The 21,225-nt window shown below is 43.2% G+C and overlaps 2 protein-coding genes across 6 annotated transcripts in view; one reads left to right on the top strand and one right to left on the bottom strand.

Annotated features, from left to right (window-relative positions):
• The first annotated feature begins 134 nt into the window (after positions 1–134).
• On the top strand, positions 135–7,888 carry LOC118360717 (rab GDP dissociation inhibitor alpha-like). The gene is made up of 11 exons (XM_035740059.2): positions 135–447; positions 1,263–1,370; positions 1,597–1,696; positions 2,037–2,171; positions 2,333–2,531; positions 2,658–2,789; positions 3,007–3,106; positions 3,359–3,530; positions 3,953–4,097; positions 4,610–4,664; positions 4,785–7,888. The coding sequence occupies exons 1-11, from the start codon at positions 403–405 to the stop codon at positions 4,935–4,937; spliced, it is 1,344 nt and encodes a 447-aa protein (XP_035595952.1). The 5' UTR covers positions 135–402; the 3' UTR covers positions 4,938–7,888.
• A 154-nt stretch (positions 7,889–8,042) lies between these two features.
• LOC118360707 (inter-alpha-trypsin inhibitor heavy chain H6-like) overlaps positions 8,043–21,225 on the bottom strand; it is a 33,940-nt gene continuing 20,757 nt past the window's right edge. For 3 of the 5 annotated variants that reach the window (XM_035740035.1, XM_035740037.2, XM_035740038.1), the window contains 9 exons: positions 19,875–20,090; positions 12,623–12,655; positions 12,284–12,301; positions 12,063–12,104; positions 11,902–11,925; positions 11,744–11,794; positions 11,543–11,656; positions 9,188–9,589; positions 8,043–9,051 (listed from right to left, as the gene is read on the bottom strand). In XM_035740035.1, the coding sequence (XP_035595928.1) occupies positions 8,807–9,051; positions 9,188–9,589; positions 11,543–11,656; positions 11,744–11,794; positions 11,902–11,925; positions 12,063–12,104; positions 12,284–12,301; positions 12,623–12,655; positions 19,875–20,090 (1,145 nt within the window). In that variant the 3' untranslated portion in view covers positions 8,043–8,806. The remainder of the gene's footprint in view (positions 9,052–9,187; positions 9,590–11,542; positions 11,657–11,743; positions 11,795–11,901; positions 11,926–12,062; positions 12,105–12,283; positions 12,302–12,622; positions 12,656–19,874; positions 20,091–21,225) is intronic. The other 2 variants (XM_052485042.1, XM_035740036.1) reach the window with 2 other exon arrangements.

Genomic DNA, 21,225 nt, shown 5'->3' with positions numbered 1-21,225 from the left:
TAAGCATACAATAACATAACTGTTTAAATGTGAGGAGGGACGGTTTGAGGTTTCTCTGTTTTGTCTGTTGTGAGACTAGGGGTGTAGCCTAGTGTGAGGCGCAGACGCAAGGGATGTGCCCTACTTTCCGACGCGAATGCATCATTGCTGTTCCACAGCGTTCCATGGTTAGGGCCATCTTTGGTCGTTCTTGCCGGTGACAGTGTGTGGACCATATTCCACTTACAAATTACAACTGATTATAAATAAATACTAACTTAAAAAGGTATCTAACCAACATACACTTGCTAAAAAGAAACGGGGACAAATTGCGTCCGTTCTTCCACTTGGTTTCCTTTCCTGCCAATTCCCTGAAATTTCACTAGGCAAAAGAGGGCGAGACAGGAGAGGCGGTGATACAACATGGATGAGGAATATGATGTGATCGTTTTGGGCACCGGACTCACGGTAAGTAGTCTAATCAATTGTATTTGTGATATAGCATACTCAACTTTACATGTATGAAGTTAGCCTATGTTTCCTTATTCATCCAATAATGCAATTGATAGGAGCATCTGCATCTCTGGCTGACTTTAGGAAAATGTGATGGTAAATAGCCTATCTGCCCCAAAGCTAATAAGATATATTTGAATAATGGATACAAGTAGGCAACAATTTATTTGGATACATTTGTGTTGTCAATGCATTGTTCATTCGTTGTGCAGCATCTTTAGGCGTAGCCCCAGAGTGATGGTGTAGTGGCCTTCATTGAACAGCATTTGCGCAGGTCTGAGAATGGTTTTAAATAAATAGAACCTCTCCCTAGTACTGTATGATGTTTCGTAGACTCGCCTCAGTCATCAGACCCTGTTCCATATTCGAGGCACATGTGTACAGAGTTTACAATAAGACAAAGCCAACATTTTACGAGTACGATGGATATACATAAAATGTTTTCTTTTTAGTGCAGACAGTTCATGATTTCGCCTGGATATGAACAATATCAACTACACTCATTTCATTTGGGGTGGCACATGCAAAGATAAAAAAAAATGTATTTTCTTTATTTATACTACAATTGTTCGTTTTTTTATGAATAGTATTATTTGTATTATTCGTACAGTATTATTGTTATGGCTCAGACATCGGCTCGCGCTTGCGCACATCTTCCCTCTTACACCCCCCTCCCCTCCTCCTCCTCTCTCTATATCTCTCCCTCCTGATACACACACACACTTGCTTTTTTAATACTGATTCATATTTTGCCTTTCATATCGTTTTAGGAATGCATCCTCTCTGGGATCATGTCTGTGAATGGAAAGAAAGTTCTGCACATGGATAGGAACCCCTACTATGGAGGTGAAAGCTCCTCCATCACCCCTCTGGAAGAGGTAAGGGCGTAGAACATTGTGGATCTAATGGTCATCATTTTGTGTCAATATCCACTCAAATATTCAATCATATTTAATATATTCCAAAGTTGCACCCAGCCCTCCATGGTTTAAGTCAGATATTTTATTATCCTGTATTTTCCTTTCACTGCCCCAGGTTAATGGTTTGGTATTTGTAAGAGTATTTATTGATGTTTTCACTTGTGCATATATTTCCCTTCCACAGCTGTATAAGCGGTTTGAGCTGCCTGACAGCCCTCCAGAGTCTATGGGTCGTGGAAGAGACTGGAACGTGGACCTCATCCCCAAATTTCTTATGGCCAATGGTCAGTTGTGGGATTTGTTTTTTGTTTGCAAATGAGAGATACAATTAAACCTATTAGATGAATGAATATTCCTGTTACCAGTCGATACATACAGAACCAATCGGTACACCAATAGCCTCAATCATAAATCATGTTGCTCAGTTACTCAACTTATTCATGTATGCAGACCATCACCACATCATGAGTATAAGTAGGAAGCAGAATTTACCCAAGAAAAAATGTACATCGAGATCATGATACCAAGAAAGCAAAATATGGCATGGCTGTTGATGAAACAAGGAGATACCTTCAAGTTATTAAATGAAAACCATCCTTTTTGTCTGACAATCCAATAAAACAGGTCAGCTTGTGAAAATGCTGCTATACACAGAAGTGACACGATACCTGGACTTCAAAGTAGTGGAGGGTAGTTTTGTGTACAAGGGAGGAAAGATCTACAAGGTTCCTTCAACTGAGACTGAGGCTCTAGCTTCAAGTAAGTTTGAATATACAGTAAACTGTACTTTAGATTGTGTTGTGAGTTTGCTATATGTACCATCAAAGATTACATTTATTAACGTTTTCCTACTATATATACAGTATAGTGTCATATATAAGGCAGAGCTTTCACTTTTGTTTTTGTCACGTGTCCTCCAGATCTTATGGGTATGTTTGAGAAGAGAAGGTTCCGGAAATTCCTCGTGTTTGTGGCCAACTTTGACGAGAACGACCCTAAGACCTTCGAGGGCGTCGACCCCAAAGTCACCACCATGAGAGATGTGTACAAGAAGTTTGACCTGGGTCAGGATGTCATCGACTTCACTGGCCACGCCCTGGCCCTCTACAGGACAGACGAGTAAGAGCACTTAGATTGATTACCAATCGCTAATGAGATTTAACCTGGCCCGGGCCTATCAGAAAGTAAACTGAAATTCCAAATTAATGCTTTGAAAAGCATTGAATAAATTAACATTTTCTCCAGTTACCTTGATGTGCCCTGTTTGGAGACCATCAATCGTATCAAGCTGTACAGTGAATCCTTGGCCCGATATGGGAAAAGCCCCTACCTGTACCCCCTTTATGGCCTGGGGGAGCTGCCTCAAGGATTTGCCAGGTCTGTGTGTTATATTTGTAATCCCTAAATCTCTATGTCCTTTCTTTAGTCAGACAAAGCTGTTCATATAGAATTATGATCTTAAGTCACTCTGGATAAGGATAAAATAGTCTGCTAAAGCTAACTGACTAAATTGTAAATGTAAAATGTATTCAATAGTGTATTAGCATATTTATAATAACGTATAATTCATAGTCTCTCTCTCATACATTGTTAGATTGAGTGCAATTTATGGAGGAACCTACATGCTCAACAAACCAGTGGAGGAGATAGTGATGGAGGATGGCCATGTGGTGGGAGTGAAGTCTGAGGGAGAGGTAAATTCACCATCTAATCAGTTCTATAAAACCACAATCTAATCACTTCTATAAAATCACAATGTATCTATAAAAATCACGCTAAACTATCATTAAAATCACAATCTAATAGGTCTATAATATCTAATCTCTCTCTTTCTGATAATGCACTGAAGAAAAGTGAACAATACCTGCACATATACAATTGGTAGAAGAGAGAAAGTACAGTATGTTAGATTGACATTGTCTTCTATATTGTCCTTCCCTTGTCAGGTGGCTCGGTGCAAACAGCTGATCTGTGACCCCAGCTACATCCAGGACCGTGTGCGTAAGGCAGGTCAGGTGATCAGGGTCATCTGTATCCTCAGCCACCCGATCAAGGACACCAATGACGCCAACTCCTGTCAGATCATCATCCCCCAGAACCAGGTCAACCGCAAGTCAGGTGAGGGGTGGACCAAATACAGGTTTACTAAGATGGGATGTTTCTGACTTCCTGTTGTCAGATGTTCTCTCTACCAGTAAGTTTACCTCACATAAAGTACAATAGCAGTGTTGTTGGAGAGTGAAAAAGTCTGGAATAGTCCAGAAAAGTACAATTGTAAAATCTCAATCGAATACACAATTAGGTATCAGAAAAGCAAAGTGACTGCCACAGAACATATTTGTCAGGCATATTTTATACTTAAGCAATAAGGCACGAGGGGTTGTGGTATATGGCCAATATACCACGGCTAAGGGCTGTTCTTATGCACAGAGCAACGCCGAGTGCCTGGACACAGTCCTTAGCCGTGATATATTTGCCATATATCACAAACCCTCTTTTCCAAATCCCTAAACTGATCGAACTTGTGTTCTGTCCTCCAGACATCTACGTGTGTATGATCTCCTATGCCCACAATGTGGCGGCCCAGGGGAAGTACATTGCCATTGTCAGCACCACTGTGGAGACCAACGAGCCTGAGGCTGAGATAGAGCCTGCTCTGGAGCTGCTGGAACCCATTGACCAGAAGTGTGTCTCTCCCTCTTCTCTACTACCTCTTCCTCCCCTTTACTACTCTCTTCTCCCTCCTCTCTAGTCCCCCTTCCTCCGCTCTGCTCCCTCCTGTCTTCTCCTCCTCTCTCCTCCATTCCTCTTCTCCCTCCCACTTCTCTGATTGTCTTGGTCCTCTGTAGTTCAGTTGGTAGAGCATATGGTGCGTGCAACACCAGGAAAGTGGGTTCAATTCCCAGGACCACCCATACATAACATTTATGCATACATGACTGTAAGTCGCTTTGGATAAAAGTGTCTGCTAAATGCCATGCATTATAATTTACATTTTAGTAATTTAGTAGATGCTATTATCCAGAGTGACTTACGAATTATGTATTTATATATATATTATACTGTATATCTCGTGTTGTTTCATCACTGTCCAAAACTCAGCTTGTACGATGTGTGCTATCACAAATTAATAAAATGAATAGCAGTAAGGAGGCTTTTGTAAGTCAATAACTGACCTCTTCCCTCTTTATCTGTAGGTTTGTGTCCCTCAGTGACCTCTATGAGCCCACAGACGACGGTACTGAGAGTCAGGTGAGTCAAACACATCTGGATATACCTCCTATATTGCTAAAACACCACCTTTCTGAGACATGTTTTAGGACAAGGCAGTTGAGTGAAAAAAATATTGGTGTGATTTTATGTCTCGTTCAGATATTTGCCTCATCGGCCTACGACGCCACCACTCACTTCGAGACCACCTGCAACGACATCAAGGACATCTACAAGCGTATGACCGGAAGCGACTTTGACTTTGAGAACATGAAACGCAAACAGAACGATGTGTTTGGGGAGGATGAGCAATGAGGAGGGAGGGGCATCAGGGAGAGGGCGGGGCAGAGAAGGGAGTGAAGAGGGGGTTAATGGAAGAAGGCAGAACATATGGATGAGGTGGTAGAGGGCAGGGTAAAGAGTACAAAGGGTAACGAGTTAGATCATTTACAGATTGTAGGGGCAGGGTACTGGGTAGGGTACCTTATATGGGAGACGGTGGGAGTGTTCAGGGGAGTTCTAGAAGGTTCTAGAGTAGACAGGGAGGTTCTGCCTTCCGGTTGTCCTCCTTTTTTCCCCCTCCTGAGGTCTCCGTACTCAAACATAATTAAAACACACACACACACACAGCACATTGTTCCACGACTCACATTCCCTATTTCTATCTCTCACTGAAAGGCAAGGTTGATATGGTCTCTCATTCTATTTTAAACTACGTCTAAACTATGATCATTAGAGGTAGACTGATTCATTGTAGTTGCAATTTCAAAAGCCTTTTCACTTTTCGACATGCATGAATAGACAGTAGTATTGCACATAGAACACGATGATGCGGCAGCGTTCTGAAGGCTGGGCCATTCTCACACTGATCATTCCCTCCTGTCAACCCTGCTTTCACCCTGTTCTCTTCCTACTATTTAACCTGTTACTTATTTACATAGACAACTGCTCTTTTTTCGGCAAATCTCTCGCTCGGTCAGATAAAATGTTTTAAAATGAAAAGTTATATCAATAGGCTGTTCTGTCAAACTGATAGTGCTCACTTTGCAGTGCTGTTGTGTTCTCTGTGCTAGTAGTTAAGCTAACCGGTGGCTAACTGTTCTGTTGTCCCTAAAACCACGTTTTATTTCTCTGTTTGTTGTGTGATGTCAAAGTTACGATTTGAATGGTTTCCGTTCTTTATTTTTTAAATGTTTAGAGTTTTTATTTCAACATTTGGTGCGCATTTTCACTTGCTGAAGTTATGAAGTTTACTGAATTTGAAATAGAAACATGGACTGTAATACTCTGAAGTGGACCTTGAGGTCAAACTGAAAAGGGAATGTGTTGTGTAGAAGAGTGAGAGAGGGCGGTTACAGTGAGGGTCTGTCTGGAGGCTAGGCATGTTGGTGAGGTTACATGAATACATTTTTCATGAAATGAGAAAGTCTAAACAGTGTCCTTGGGATGACCGAACTGATGTCACCTCATTGAAGTTGAAAATGGTTAAGGTAAGGGTCAAGGTTAGGGTTAGGTAAGGGTTATGGTTAAGGTTAGGTTTAGGGTAGGGACATCCCAAGGATAGCACTGAGTTGTACTCAAACAGGAAATCAGATCACTACATGTTGAGATACGATGAAACAAGGTGATAAAGAACTAATGTAGTTAGGGACTGTCGCAGATTTGAGATCAGGAAAGTATTGCTTTTGTGTAAAAGAAGGAAGACTGAACTCTCGGCTTGTAGTGAAAGGAAGCTCCAAATCATTGTTGTGGTCTAACTAACCCTTGTTGTGTATGTCACACAGAGAGACAAATTCCCTTTGGACTCCTGCTAGGCAACCTTACAGTAGCAAGTGGAGGGAAACACGGACACTCCCAAAATGTAAAACACTTAACAGAATGCACCATTACAAAAGGTTCTGAGGCCTCGATATGAAGTGCCTCCCCAGAGTATGAACTAATTGCTTTTACTTGGTTTTAGCCTTAAATTTGGGGTCTTATCCAATAGGTTTGGGTTCTCAAATAATTTCAGTATATTTAAAAACAATGTTATCTGCCGACCATTCCTCTGCTTATTGATGTCAGTTGGTTGACTTGATGCTGCAAATGTCTTGTGTCTTTCATGACTGCTAACTGTGAACATTGTATTTCCACTAACTACCACCACAGTCTAATATAACAGCGATAGAATCTCAGAAATTCTAGTCATTCTATTTCTATGTTCTAGTAAATCCTGGGGTTCTGTAGACTTGGCTGGGCCCTAATGTGAATCTCCTCCATTGTAGAAACCCTTAACCTCCATTCCGTCTGACCCTTTGAGGTTAGCTGTGTTCTCTTCATCTATATGTTTCCAGGAATGACATTGTTTTGAGATTTGGATCTGCAGCTTGGTTAGTTATTTACAGTACATATCAATTGTGGGCAGCAATGCTGAGATAGATGCCACAACATTTCCCTTCAAATTCGATTACAGTAACATGGATGACGTTAGTGGGAATTATTGCCGATCCCTTCATGTAGTCCCTCATATCTCTAAACGCCTCAGTTTTTACGGATTTGGGGTGGCTCTGTGTGTCTTAGTACAATGCTAATTTATTTGATTTCACTGACGTTATGGTGATGGAAGGTAATGCTGAATATGCTTCTCTGCTATTAGTTTGTTATATTATCATAACTGATCTCAAAGTGATGCATATGCCAACTTAATTGTTTTAGTTTTGTTGTATCATGTTTGACCTGATTTACTGGTTATTCCAGTTTTACATGGGTTAAACATTAACAGGTCTTATAACAGGTTGTGATGAAGGACAGTGGGACGATAGCAACAGTCTGGTCCTCAATCATAGGGTTCAATGAAGCTTTCAACCCTTCAGTCCACTCATCTTTTAGACTCATTTCTACAGGTTCCACATTGTGTGAATTTCATACTGGAATTATGTTACCTTGGTGAATTGTGTTGAGTTTACTCTGCAAGTGTAGCTAGTTATATTTGGGCATTTTTCCCCTTCCTCGACACCAGACGCTGTCTTCTCTTTATTTATTTAAATGAAAGCCTAAAATGTGGTTTAATGTATTCATTTAAGAGTTTTGGCCTTTGACTAATATTATTGATGACATCCCTTGAAATTGCCGAAAACATAGGGCAGACGGAGAAGTAAACAACTTACAGTCCTTTGTTTGATCACTAGTATGTGAACAATGTCTTGTGTAACAAATAAAATGAATTAAACTATGAACAAAAGTATAGAAAAAAAATTAAAAGCACATGGCAAACCTGAAAAGTCAAATCCATAGTGTCTGAGAGTCTATGTGTTTTAACTCATTGTAAGTCGCTCTGGATAAGAGCGTCTGCTAAATGACTTAAATGTAATGTAAATGTAAACAGAACTAAATCATTTGTGTAAAACTACCTACCCCAATAAGACCAAAACAAGTTCCATAGACAATTTATAATATTTAGTCATTTTAGGAATATACATACTGTATATACACAACCCTGACACTTAAAAAAATTCCACATTGCTCACATCATCTAATATATTTGTTATAACATTGGAATTATAAAAGTACTTATGAAACATGATTTGCGTGAAGGAGAGATTGGAATGAGCTGTATGTGAAGATCAAGCAGCATTTGTCTGCCGAAGTATACAGAAAATTAAGATCTTACTGTTGCAATGTTAACTGCAGAAGGAGAAGTCTGTCACTCTTGTTGTTTCAGAAAGGAGTGGTGCAATGACATCATCCCATATCCTTTATTTATTCATGTCTGACACCTGTGTGAATTACCTCATCATACTTACTGGACTCTCCCTCGGTCTCTCACTATTTTTCTCTTTGTATCAGTCTCTCACATTTTCTCTTTTGCCCTCTCTTTTCTCTGTCTCGTAATTGGCTCTCTTTTTCCTCTCATAATCATGAATATGCATTCATGCACACTGCCACCGGTGCTCTCAGAGAGTAATAACTCACTATGTGACATTGGTATTGAAGGCTAGCCAGCAGCACCCTTTGTCCCAGTGCTGTTTGTCCTTACAGAGTTTCCCATGGCCTGAGCTACCCAGCTTTGAGGTGAAGGGGATAGCTAGATGAGTGTCCGGTTCCAATCTCCAAACCACTTAATATAAAGCAATGCATTAGGCATGTATAGTATTCTAACTAGTGTGCTAGGATGGGTTTTGGATTTGAAAAGAGCCAGTGAGTATTTACAGGTGATCCACCACATAGCTCTGGTAGGGATGCCCCAGCAGTCTCTCCACCTGCGCCTTGGGCACGACCCAACAACTTCCCAGGTGACATTTCCTCACTGTGTCCTTCAGGGTCTTGTTCTGTAGGGTGACGGGCATGTGTATCACCCCCCACCTCAGCACCCCCTCTTTACTGGGCCGACGCAGTGTGTCACGAGGGTCCTTCATCAGCGTGACACGCATGTCAGCATGCTGGAACTGGCCTGTTGGGACAAGAGAACAATCACTAAATCACTACATATTTTTCTAAATTCCTTTATACAGCAGGGGCTTCAGGGTCAGGTGCAAAAAGACAAAGAAACCCGTTTAAAGTAATTGAAGGGTGATAAATGAATGTACCCAGTAGGCCTTTGGTTGAAAGAGAGAGGCCCTGTCCGTCAGTGATGTAGAATCCGAGGTGTGCCATCTGCAGGTAGCTGGGGTGTCTGTAGTGGTGGAAGAGAACCAGGAAACAAATGTCCTTCGTCAGCTCGATCCAACAGCTCTGATGGAAGTCATCTCTGCTTTCCATGGAAACCATCACACCCTGCCTTGTCACAGATCCCTCCTGATTGGTGTGTAGGGTGTCCCGCCCCTCCCCCTCCACCACCACAGCATCCAATGAGAGGGTGATCATTATGGCGCCCAGCACACCTGTCCCGCCCCTGGTGGAGATGGTTATCTGGTCAAAGTATGTACGGGAACGGTCTTCGACGTCTTGTTTGGATGGAGCCCACATCAAATGACCATCCACCGTGATACCTTCAGTGAGAGGAAGGCAATGGTTAACACACACAGTGGGGCAAAAAAGTATTTAGTCAGCCACCAATTGTGCAAGTTCTCCCACTTAAAAAGGTGAGAGAGGCCTGTAATTTTCATCATAGGTACACTTCAACTATGACAGCCAAAATGAGAAGAAAAAAAATCCAGAAAATCACATTGTAGGATTTATGAATTTATTTGCAAATTATGGTGGAAAATAAGTATTTGGTCAATAGCAAAAGTTTCTCAATACTTTGTTATATAACATTTGTTGGCAATGACAGAGGTCAAACATTTTCTGTAAGTCTTCACAAGGTTTTCACACACTGTTGCTGGTATTTTGGCACATTCCTCCATGCAGATCTCCTCTAGAGCAGTGATGTTTTGGGGCTGTTGCTGGGCAACACGGACTTTCAACTCCCTCCAAAGATTTTCTATGGGGTTGAGATATGGAGACTGGCTAGGCCACTCCAGGACCTTGAAATGCTTCTTACGAAGCCACTCCTTCATTGCCCGGGCGGTGTGTTTGGGATCATTGTCATGCTGAAAGACCCAGCCACATTTCATCTTCAATGCCCTTGCTGATGGAAGGAGGTTTTCACTCAAAATCTCACAATACATGGCCCCATTCATTCTTTCCTTTACACGGATCAGTCGTCCTGGTCCCTTTGCAGAAAAACAGCCCCAAAGCATGATGTTTCCACCCCCATGCTTCACAGTAGGTATGGTGTTCTTTGGATGCAACTCAGCATTCTTTGTCCTCCAAACACGACGAGTTGAGTTTTTTCCAAAAAGTTATATTTTGGTTTCATCTGACCATATGACATTCTCCCAATCTTCTTCTGGATCATCTAAATGCTCTCTAGCAAACTTCAGACAGGCCTGGACCATGTACTAGCTTAAGCAGCGGAACACGTCTGGCACTGCAGGATTTGTGTCCCTGGCGGCGTAGTGTGTTACTGATGGTAGGCGTTTGTTACTTTGGTCCCAGCTCTCTGCAAGTCATTCACTAGGTCCCCCATGTGGTTCTGGGATTTTTGCTCACCGTTCTTGTGATCATTTTGACCCCACGGGGTGAGATCTTGCGTGGAGCCCCAGATCGAGGGAGATTATCAGTGGTCTTTTATGTCTTCCATTTCCTAATAATTGCTCCCACAGTTGATTTCTTCAAACCAAGCTGCTTACCTATTGCAGATGCAGTCTTCCCAGCCAGGTGCAGGTCTACAATTTTGTTTCTGGTGTCCTTTGACAGCTCTTTGGTCTTGGCCATAGTGAAGTTTGGAGTGTGACTGTTTGAGGTTGTGGACAGGTGTCTTTTATACTGATAACAAGTTCAAACAGGTGCCATTAATACAGGTAACGAGTGGAGAACAGAGGAGCCTCTTAAAGAAGAAGTTACAGGTCTGTGAGAGCCAGATATCTTGCTTATTTGTAGGTGACCAAATACTTATTTTCCACCATAATTTGCAAATAAATTCATACAATGTGATTTTCTGGAATTTTTTTCTCTTTTTCTCTGTCATAGTTGAAGTGTACCTATGATGAAAATTACAGGCCTCATCATTTTAAGTGGGAGAACTTGCACGCCCAATTTTTCAGTTTTTAATTTGTTAAAAAAGTTTGAAATATCCAATAAATGTCATTCCACTTCATGATTGTGTCCCACTTGTTGTTGATTCTTCACAAAAAAATACAGTTTTATATCTTTATGTTTGAAGCCTGAAATGTGGCAAAAGGTCGCAAAGTTCAAGGGGGCCGAATACTTTCGCAAGGCACTGTATATATGCATTAACAGGATTAATGTGTTCGTATTAATGAGTTCCTATTCAATTCTGTTCCTATACAATGTCAGTGTGCTTCTCAAATTATACGGCACATTGCTAAAATGAAATTGCATGCCAGTAATATAATATGAGAGTCCTGGACTTGTCTTGGTCGTCTGTGCTGACTAACCTCTCTCGGAGTCTTCCAGCAGTCTCAGTACATCGTTGGCCCTGCCGTCCACCGTGAAACACAGATTCTGTTTCAGTTTAGGGAGCTGGACCACAAAGTGAGGGTCTCCATCAACTTCAGAATAAAACATGTTGGACATTAAGAAAAACAGGTGAGAAACATTAACTTTCAGTCATATGTTATGTCGTGTAGGCCCCTTACCAGAAGAGGAGAAGACTCTGACAGAGCTCAGTCTGGAGGGGGGGGGCGGCCCTGGAAGGACAACAGTGGCAATCTCATCTATCTGAAGCACTGAAACCAATGACAGGTCAGAGCCTGAAGTACATTAATCTTATGCTAGAATGCATAGAAATACTTACAAGGATTTGATGCTGATTCATCCCCTGTAAAAAATACAAATTCCAAAAAAAGATGTTAAACATCTGTATCCATTTAGAAACAAAGTATCCACATGGCCAACACAACTAAACAGTTATATACACACACATTTATGTATATACATCTAGAAACTATGACTTACAGGAGTCATAGTCAAGGTCATTGTCGTAGGTTGCATCATAATCTGAAAGATGAAATCAGACGGACATCATTAGACACCAGACAGTTAAAACATACCCTCTCCCTGAGCTGGTCTGGGGGCTGTCATCAGAATCTCTATAGGGGAAACAGATTTTAATATACAACATTTATGTTGTGACAGTGAATCTATTTTTCATGGCAGGGAAGTAAGAGAGAACTCACCTTTAACCACCTCCATATCTAAAGGAAGACCCGGGAGGAAAAAAAGATTACAGTTTAAAGCACCACTTCATCACTTAATACATTTTGTGCAATAGAATGATTAAATCTACTGGCACACTCTTACATAAAAATGTTTCCAAAAGGATTCCAGCAGTCCCCAAAGGAGAACCCTTTTTGGTTCCAGGTAGAACCCTCTGTGCAAAAGGTCTTACATGAAACTCATAGGGGTTCTACCTAGAACCAAAAAGGGTTTTTCAAAGGGGTCTCCTATGGGTACAGCCGAAGAACCCTTTTAGGTTCTAGATAGAGAAAAAGGTGCTAAGTGTGTGCTTGATTCACCTTTTCTCTGGAGCTGAATGGAAGTAGAGACATCTGGTGGAGAGAAGTGGAATATGTCACAACTAAGGGCAGATTGATAGTACAGTGCCTGTGGTGCATTCGATTGTACATTTACATTTCAGTCATTTAGCAGACGCTCTTTTCCAGAGCGACATACAGTTAGAGTCAAGAAGATCTTTGAGAGAGAGTTGATCAGAGACACAAGTGTTTTGGAAAGAAAAGGGATACAGGTCTATAGTTTAACATCAGAGGAGTCGAGTGTTGGTTTCTTGAGGAGGGGAGCAGCTCAAGACATTTTGAAGTCAGAGGGGACGCAGACAGTGGTCAAGGATGAGTTGATGAGGGAAGTGACGAATAGGAGGTCTCCAGAGATGGTCTGGAGAAGGCGATGGGGTTGAGCAGGCAGGTTGTCGGGTGGCCAGACTTCACTCGTTGCAGGATAAAACTTTTTTTTTTAAACCAGGAAAAGCCCATTGAGACCCAGTCTCTTTTTCAAGGGAGACCTGGCCAAGAAGGCAGCAACAATCAATACATCATTAAAACATACAACATTTTTTAAATGAATTCAGTGGCACTAACATATCTAGATGAAGCATGGATTGTAGACTATTCCATGCCTCTGGTGCACAAGAAGAAAAGGCAGTCTTGCCTAATACTGTGATTGTCCTGGGGAGTTTAAGTAGCAACCACCTAGCAGACCGGGTATGGTAACTGCTGGTGGTGAAGGAGACCATACTACAGAGGTAAAGAGGGAGTTTACCCAAAAGGGCTTTGTAGATGAACACATACAAATGTATCTTTCTGCACATATAACGTGAGGTCCAACCCATCATTTGGTACAACGGTGGGTGAGTGACTTGGTATTTGTAATAAAATGCAAGGATGCATGATAACCAGAGTCCAGTCTCTGTCAGACGGAGGTTGTATGCATATACAGCAAGTCACCATAATCAATTAAAGAGAAAAATGACCCGAACAAGCTTCTTTCTAGCCAAAAGAGGGAAGCAAGCCTTAAGAAAATAAAAACCCAGTTTCAATTTAAGCTTTGTCACAAGATTATCTACATGCACTTTAAAGGACAACTTGTCATCCAACCAAATACCTAAACCAATTTACTGCCTCTTCACTGAGACCAATGTTTCTGAGTCTAGCGAGCAACAGTTCATGGTCAACTGAATCAAAGGCCTTTGATTAATCCACGAACGGAGCAGCACAATGTTGCTTTTTATCAAGTGCATTAATGTCATTTGACACAGCTGCAGTTGTGGTGCTGTGCCCCGATCTAAAGCCAGACAGATGTAAGCATGTCCCAGTTCAAATCTCATTTTTAAAAAACAGAGTCATTTAACTTGTGCATGACATTGAAAGAGTTTAGTGCGCCTCCCAAAGCCGGTCTGTAGAAGCCGACAACAGTGATGTGGGAGACGTCTCTTTTTCAGGACCCTGTATTTCAAAGATAATTAGTAAAATTCCAAATAACTGCACATATCTTCATTGTAAAGGGTTTAAACACTGGATCCCATGCTTGAACATGCACCTGTGGAACGGTCGTTAAGACACTAACAGCTTACAGACGGTCTGCAATTAAGGTCACAGTAATGAAAACCTAGGATACTTAAGGAGGCCTTTCTACTGACTCTGAAAAACACCAAAAGAAAGATGCCCAGGGACCCTGCTCATCTGTGTCAACATGCCTTAGGCATGCTGCAAGGAGGCATGAGGTCTGCAGATGTGGCCAGGGCAATAAATGGCAATGTCGGAACTATAAGATGCCTAAAACAGTGCTACAGGGAGACAGGGCGGACAGTGGTAGACCACGTAACACATGCACAGGATTGGTACATCCTGCGGGACAGGTACAGGATGTCAACAACAACTGCCCGAGTTACACCAGGAACGCACAATCACTCCATCAGTGCTCAGACTGTCCGCAATAGGCCAAGAGAGGCTGGACTGAAGGCGTGTAGGCCTGTTGTAAGGCAGGTCCTCACCAGACATCACCGGCAACAACGCCGCCTATGGGCACAAACCCACCGTCGCTGGACCAGACAGGACTGGCAAAAAGTGGTTTTGTCTCACCAGGGGTGACGGTCGGATTCGCGTTTATCGTTGAAATAATGAGCATTACAGAGGCCTGTACACTTGAGCGGGATAAATTTGGAGGTGGAGGGTCTGTCGTGGTCTGGGGCGGTGTGTCTCAGCATCATCGGACTGAGCTTATTCTCATTGCAGGCAATCTCAACGCTGTGCGATACAGGGAAGACATCTTCCTCCCTCATGTGGTACCCTTCCTGCAGGCTCATCCTAACATGACCCTCCAGCATGACAATGCCACCAGCCATACTGCTCGTTCTGTGCGTGATTTCCTGCAAGACAAGAATGTCAGTGTTCTGCCATGGCCAGCGAAGAGCCCAGATCTCAATCCCATTGAACACGTCTGGGACCTGTTGGATCGGAGGGTGAGGGCTAGGGTCATTCCCCCCAGAAATGTCCGGGAACTTGCAGGTGCCTTGGTGGAAGACTGGGGTAACATCTCACAGCAAGAACTGGCAAATCTGGTGCAGTCCACGAGGAGGAGAGGCACTGCAGTACTTAATGCAGCTGGTGGCCACACCAGATACTGACTGTTACTTTTGATATTGACCCCCCCTTTGTTCAAGGACACATTATTCAATTTCTGTTAGTCACAGGTCTGTGGAAATTGTTCAGTTTATGTCTCAGTTGTTGTGTCTTGTTATGATCATACAAATATTTACACATGTTAAGTTTGCTGAAAATAAACGCAGTTGATTGTGAGAGGACACTTCTTTTTTTTGTTGAGTTTGTGTTCTTTAACCGCAAGCAATTCAAAATGTTTGGCTTTGGTAATTGAGAGAATTGCAGAGGTGTTAAACTCGGCTTTAACATGAATTGCAACCCCTCCTCCTTTACTCATCCGATCCATTATAAAAACCGTGTACCCATCAATAGAAATCGAGTTATTTGACACAGACTTCTTTAGTCAAGTTTCTGATAAAGCCATTGTCTGCATTTGTCATTTTGGCCCATATTCTAATCATGTCTATTTTTTGGAAATAGACGTCTGACATTAACATTCAAGAGGCCAAAACCTGCTCTGTTTTTGAAATCATAGGGAGTCGGTAGAGATCGCATGGTATCTACCGGCCCAGGGTTTGGTCACACATTACCAGAGATCAACAATAAAAGCATAACAATAAATCTGTTGTCCAATGCGTGAGGACTTGGTGGAGCCAGCACTATTGTCAATAAAACAGTCTTTTGACACAGAATTATTTTTGTCATTCAATTGTTTGAGAGTTTGGAAGAAGGTCATCAAGTGTAGGACCAGTCACGTTTGAGAGTGGTAGAAATGCAATTGCAGAAAGAGACCAAGTTCCTGGTGGTATTGACATTATGGTCTCGGAGCATTTGCAAATTGTAGGGCATAAGGCGAAGATAATTCGCTCACCCATTGATCATTCAGCCCATTTAATCCATGATGGCATTGAGTAAAGAGCAAGCACAGTAACAGATAGATAATGTCAGTTTTTAGAGGTATTTCAGCACAACTGTGCAACGACCAGTAGACGTTGTCTACAGTCGTGGCCAAAAGTTGAGAATGACACATATATTGATTTCCAAAGTTTGCTGCTTCAGTGTCTTTAGATAGTGTTGTCAGATGTTACTATGGAATACTGAAGTATAATTGCTAGCATTTCATGTGTGGGCCTGCAACATGAAGTTGATGCAAAGAGTCAATATTTGCAGTGCTGACCCTTTTTCAAGACCTCTGCAATCTGCCCTGGCATGCTGTCAATTAACTTTTGGGCCACATTCTGACTGAAGGCAGCCAATTCTTGCATAATCAATACTTGGAGTTTTTCAGAATTTGTGGGGTTTTGTTTGTCTATCCGCCTCTTGAGGATTGAACACAAGTTCTCAATGGAATTAAGGTCTGGGGAGTTTCCTGGCCATGGATCCAAAATATCTATGTTTTGTTCCCCGAGCCACTTAGTTATCACCTTTTCCTTATGGCAAAGTGCTCCATCATGCTGGAAAAGGCATTGTTCGTCACCAAACTGTTCCTAGATGGTTGAGAGAAGTTGATCTCGGAGGATGTGTTGGTACCGTTCTTTATTCATGGCCGTGTTCTTAAGCAAAATTGGACTGATGGTAGCGCTCACCTTGTCTTCTCCGGACAAGCTTTTTTCCGGATGCCCCAAATAATCAGAAAGGGGATATATCAGAGAAAATGACTTTACCCCAGTCCTCAGCAGTCCAATCCCTGTACCTTTTACAGAATATCAGTCTGTCCCTGATGTTTTTCCTGGACAGAAGTGGCTTCTTTGCTGCCCTTCTTGACACCATCTCTCCTTGAAGTTATTGATGATCCGATAAATGGTTGATTTAGGTGCAATCTTACTGGCAGCAATATCCTTGCCTGTGAAGCCCTTTTTGTGCAAAGAAATGATGGCGGCACGTGTTTCCTTGCAGGTAACCATGGTTGACAGAGGAAGAACAATGATTCCAAGCACCACCCTCCTTTTGAAGCTTCCAGTCTGTTATTCAAACTCAATCAGCATGACAGAGTGATCTCCAGCCTTGTCCTCGTCAACACTCACACCTGTGTTAACGAGAGAATCACTGGCATGATGTCAGCTGATCATTTTGTGGCAGGGCTGAAATGCAGTGGAAATGTTTTTGGGGGATTCAGTTCATTTGCATGGCAAAGAGGGACTTTGCAATTAATTGCAATTCATCTGATCACTCTTCATAACATGCTGGAGTATATGCAAATTGCCATCATGCAAACTGAAGCAGCAGACTTTGTAAAAATTCATATTTGTATCATTCTCAAAACTTTTGGCGAAGACTGTAGAATGTAGATTTTCCCACCGCCCAAGGTGCATCAGGTTTTCCAATCTGACCGCTACTCCGCTCCTAGCCTTCAGTGCGCACCTGCGCTCGCGTAGCAGGCCTTGCACGCAGACAGACGCTCCTGACTCGGTGAGTTCCAACTCCAGAAAGGTGTAGAAAAAAATAAAGGCCTTCTCAATCCAAAATCCAAGTATATTTTGTAAAATAGAGACAAATCTAAAAAATAATTGTTATATACAGCATCCACCTTCACATCAAAAGTATTTGCTTCTGTAAACAGGTTCAGGGTCATTAAAACATAACTCTTAAAACTTTGATCTCAAGGATCACACATACAAACTGATTGGCTACCATCTTTGATTTTCTCAATGGCGCTTTCTCCCCTCTTTCTGTCATCTGGAGAGAGAGGGGAGCAAGAGGTCAAGGCGTAAGGTAGTTCTGTGTGAGTGAGACCAGTGGACTCAATAGGCTGATTGAATAAGTAGCGGATGTGGTCTACCTTTTTTTTCCACAGATAGGGAGGAGGGAGACTCACAATGACTCACCCAGCCACGGAGCAGGAGAGGAGGGCCGAGCCGGCCGGGAGGAAAGTGGACAGTGTTAGTCGTAGTATGCGGAAAGGGAAAAGAGGCGGAATCAGGAGACAGAAGGGAGAAGGATTTAGCAGAATGGAGAGATGATAGAATAGAAGAGGAGAGAGTAGTGAGAGAGAGAAAGATAGAAAGATGAGGTCAAGCGTATTGCCTGCCTTGTGAGTTGGAGGGGATTGTGAAAGGGTGGGGTCAAGAGGCAAGGAGGGGAAAGGGAGATTTGGAAAGGAATTAATTGAAGGCAGATGTCGGGAGGTGGAAGTCACCAAGTACAAAGAGCAGTGAGCTATCGTCAGGAAATTATCTTATCAAGGTGTCAAGCTCATTGAGGAACTCTCTAAGGGCACCTGGTGGGTGATAGATGACAAGTGACAGCATGGAATTCAAATGAGAAGATGGACAGGTGAGAGATGGAGAATAGAGAAAATTTCCACGACCAGATGCTCTCAGACTATGAGAGAAAACATAGTCAGGTGAAAATAGAGCAGCTGGAGTAGCAGTGCTCTCTGTAGTGATCCATGTCTCCGTCAGGGCCAAAAACGTCAAGGGTCTGAAGGGCAGTATAGGATGAGATGAACTCAAAAATTCTTGACCGCAGATCAGCAGTTCCAAACACTGCCAGAGACCCGGAATTCCACATGGGTTGGGCACACAGGGTACACTAAATTAGAGGGGTTACAGCCAAGGGGTGGGGGACATCTGTAAAGCCTACAGGGAGTGGTGCGAACAGGCATTGAAAACACACACACATATTTGACAAAGCTACAACAGAGCAAAATGAGATCATCTGTAAATAACTACGTAGGCAAGATACTCAAGTGAGAGAGGGATGGAGCGCCTCTCTCTCTTTCCTTCCTCCAACAACTCCACAGAACTATTCGGAAAAAACACCTTTGTTTCCTTGACAAAAGCGCCACTGACACACCCACCGCGTAGAGCTGCTGCTGTGAAACCAGGGGAGACTGAAGAAGTAACAATAATTGCTAATTGCTTAGAAGAGGTGGAGAACACAACACCCTGTACTAATTGCTGATTGCCTAGGAGAGGTGAAACCACTCGCCCCCCCCAATACAGCCACTGATTACAAAACAAGTCACAAACTGCCCTGCCCCTTGATCCTGGTTGATGTGTGAAAACTATCAGAAAATTATAAGCAGTCAGCAGTTCACACCAAGTATGCTACTGTGAAAACAGGCAGCACTTAAAGTAGATGGCCATAGCTAGCAAAAATACAGTACTAGACCACAACAGATAAAGACAAAACAAATGATACTTATCACTCCTGGTGATATCAGGAGTCCTCTAGCTATTGTACTAGTACTTCTCTGATAGACAAGTACAAAATATGGACTGTAAGTTCAATACCTGATACAAAGAAATGTATATAATATGCAATACTGGTATTCGGTAAAAATGTATCCTCGCCTATACTTTGCACACTGCTTTTTCGAGTTCCAAGTGAAATAGACAGTAGAGAGTGGACTTACCTCTCGTACACAGATGCACATAATTGATATTGTAGCATCTGTCAACAGACTGGGATGCCACGACTAACAAAGAACATTGTTCCAGTGAGCTGTTTTTTTGTCACTGATCATTTAGACAAATCACGATTTTGCAGGTGCTCGCATCTTTACAATTTCGGAAGGGAAGGGACATTTGACCCATAAACTTGCATGGATAGAGAGAAGGGGAAGGGGCTACCATTCTAGTTTATTTTCTAAGATCTGGCACAATTACGCAAGATTTTAGTTCTGGGTTTCCGAGATAAGTGGAAGACCTACCCAATAGTCCTGCAGCCTCCCACAGTTTCGGTCCGTCTGTAACGCCTGGCATGGGGGAAAACGTGGCAGAGACAAAGGTGGCAATCTGGTCCACATCTGGGTCTGTGTCTGTGTTACTGCCCTGTGGAGCTGGAGTAGGGGGGACATACTTAAGACTGTATAGGTGTGTGGTGACCTGAGGTTGGTTGGCATCAGCAGCAGACATGGTGGCGTTTTCTGAGGAAGAGAAGGATGAGCGGGATGAGAGGGATATTCTAACTGGTGGGAGGGCTGTTCTAACAGAGATGGGCAGGGGCGTAGTGGGTTTCCCAGGCTGTGGAGCAGGGGTTGGGTCGGCTCTGACTGAGGTGGTGGTGGTAGTGGAGGTAGTGGTTTTCACAGTTGTAGGGACTGTAGTCTTTACTGTTTTGCGTCGGGTGGTAGTGGTGGTGGTTGTAGGGATGGTCTTCACTGTGGTGGGTGGAGGGGTTGTGGTGGTAGGTTTCCCAGGTGCAGGAGCAGTGGCTGTTTTGAGCAAGTTGGGCAGGGGGGTACTGACTATTCTGGCAGGAGGGGCAGGAGCAGTTTTAGGAGAGCTGGGAGGAGGGGTAGGGATTTTCCCTGAGAGAGGGACAGGGACGGTTTTGACAGCACTGGGGCTGGGGGTGGTAGTTGTAGTGGTTTTCTTGGGGGATGGTGGAGCCACTGTTTTCACTGGGTTGGGTTTTGTTGGTGGGGTGGAGCCCTTTCTGGGTTGAGGTGGTTGGAGAGGTGGAGGAATTGTGACAAGAGGGTCTGGTTTAGCTTTGATCATCCTGGGCTTTTTCACAGGGATTGAGGAGGCTATGTTGGTGGCAGGTGTGTGGGCTACTGTGGTTGTTGTAGTACCTGTGGTGGTGGTGGGTGTGTGGGCTACTGTGGTTGTTGTAGTACCTGTGGTGGTGGTGGGTGTGTGGGCTACTGTGGTTGTTGTAGTACCTGTGGTGGTGGTGGGTGTGTGGGCTACTGTGGTTGTTGTAGTACCTGTGGTGGTGGCAGGTGTGTGGGCTACTGTGGTTGTTGTAGTACCTGTGGTGGTGGCGGGTGTGTGGGCTACTGTGGTTGTTGTAGTACCTGTGGTGGTGGCAGGTGTGTGGGCTACTGTGGTTGTTGTAGTACCTGTGGTGGGTGTGTGGGCTACTGTGGTTGTTGTAGTACCTGTGGTGGTGGTGGGTGTGTGGGCTACTGTGGTTGTTGTAGTACCTGTGGTGGTGGCAGGTGTGTGGGCTACTGTGGTTGTTGTAGTACCTGTGGTGGTGGTGGGTGTGTGGGCTACTGTGGTTGTTGTAGTACCTGTGGTGGTGGCGGGTGTGTGGGCTACTGTGGTTGTTGT

The sequence above is a fragment of the Oncorhynchus keta genome, chromosome 28, assembly GCF_023373465.1.
Source record: "Oncorhynchus keta strain PuntledgeMale-10-30-2019 chromosome 28, Oket_V2, whole genome shotgun sequence".
Classification (NCBI taxonomy): domain Eukaryota; kingdom Metazoa; phylum Chordata; class Actinopteri; order Salmoniformes; family Salmonidae; genus Oncorhynchus; species Oncorhynchus keta.
Note: the sequence above shows the minus strand (reverse complement) of the source record. Positions and strands in the feature narration are given on the sequence as shown.

What these genes read in the sequence shown, in the direction of transcription:
- LOC118360717 (XM_035740059.2), top strand. Translation starts at nt 403, where the DNA reads ATGGATGAGGAATATGATGTGATCGTTTTGGGCACCGGACTCACG. An exon ending in CCATCACCCCTCTGGAAGAG is followed by an intron (nt 1,371 to 1,596) that starts GTAAGGGCGTAG and finishes TCCCTTCCACAG; the next exon opens with CTGTATAAGCGGTTTGAGCT. An exon ending in GAGTGAAGTCTGAGGGAGAG is followed by an intron (nt 3,107 to 3,358) that starts GTAAATTCACCA and finishes TTCCCTTGTCAG; the next exon opens with GTGGCTCGGTGCAAACAGCT.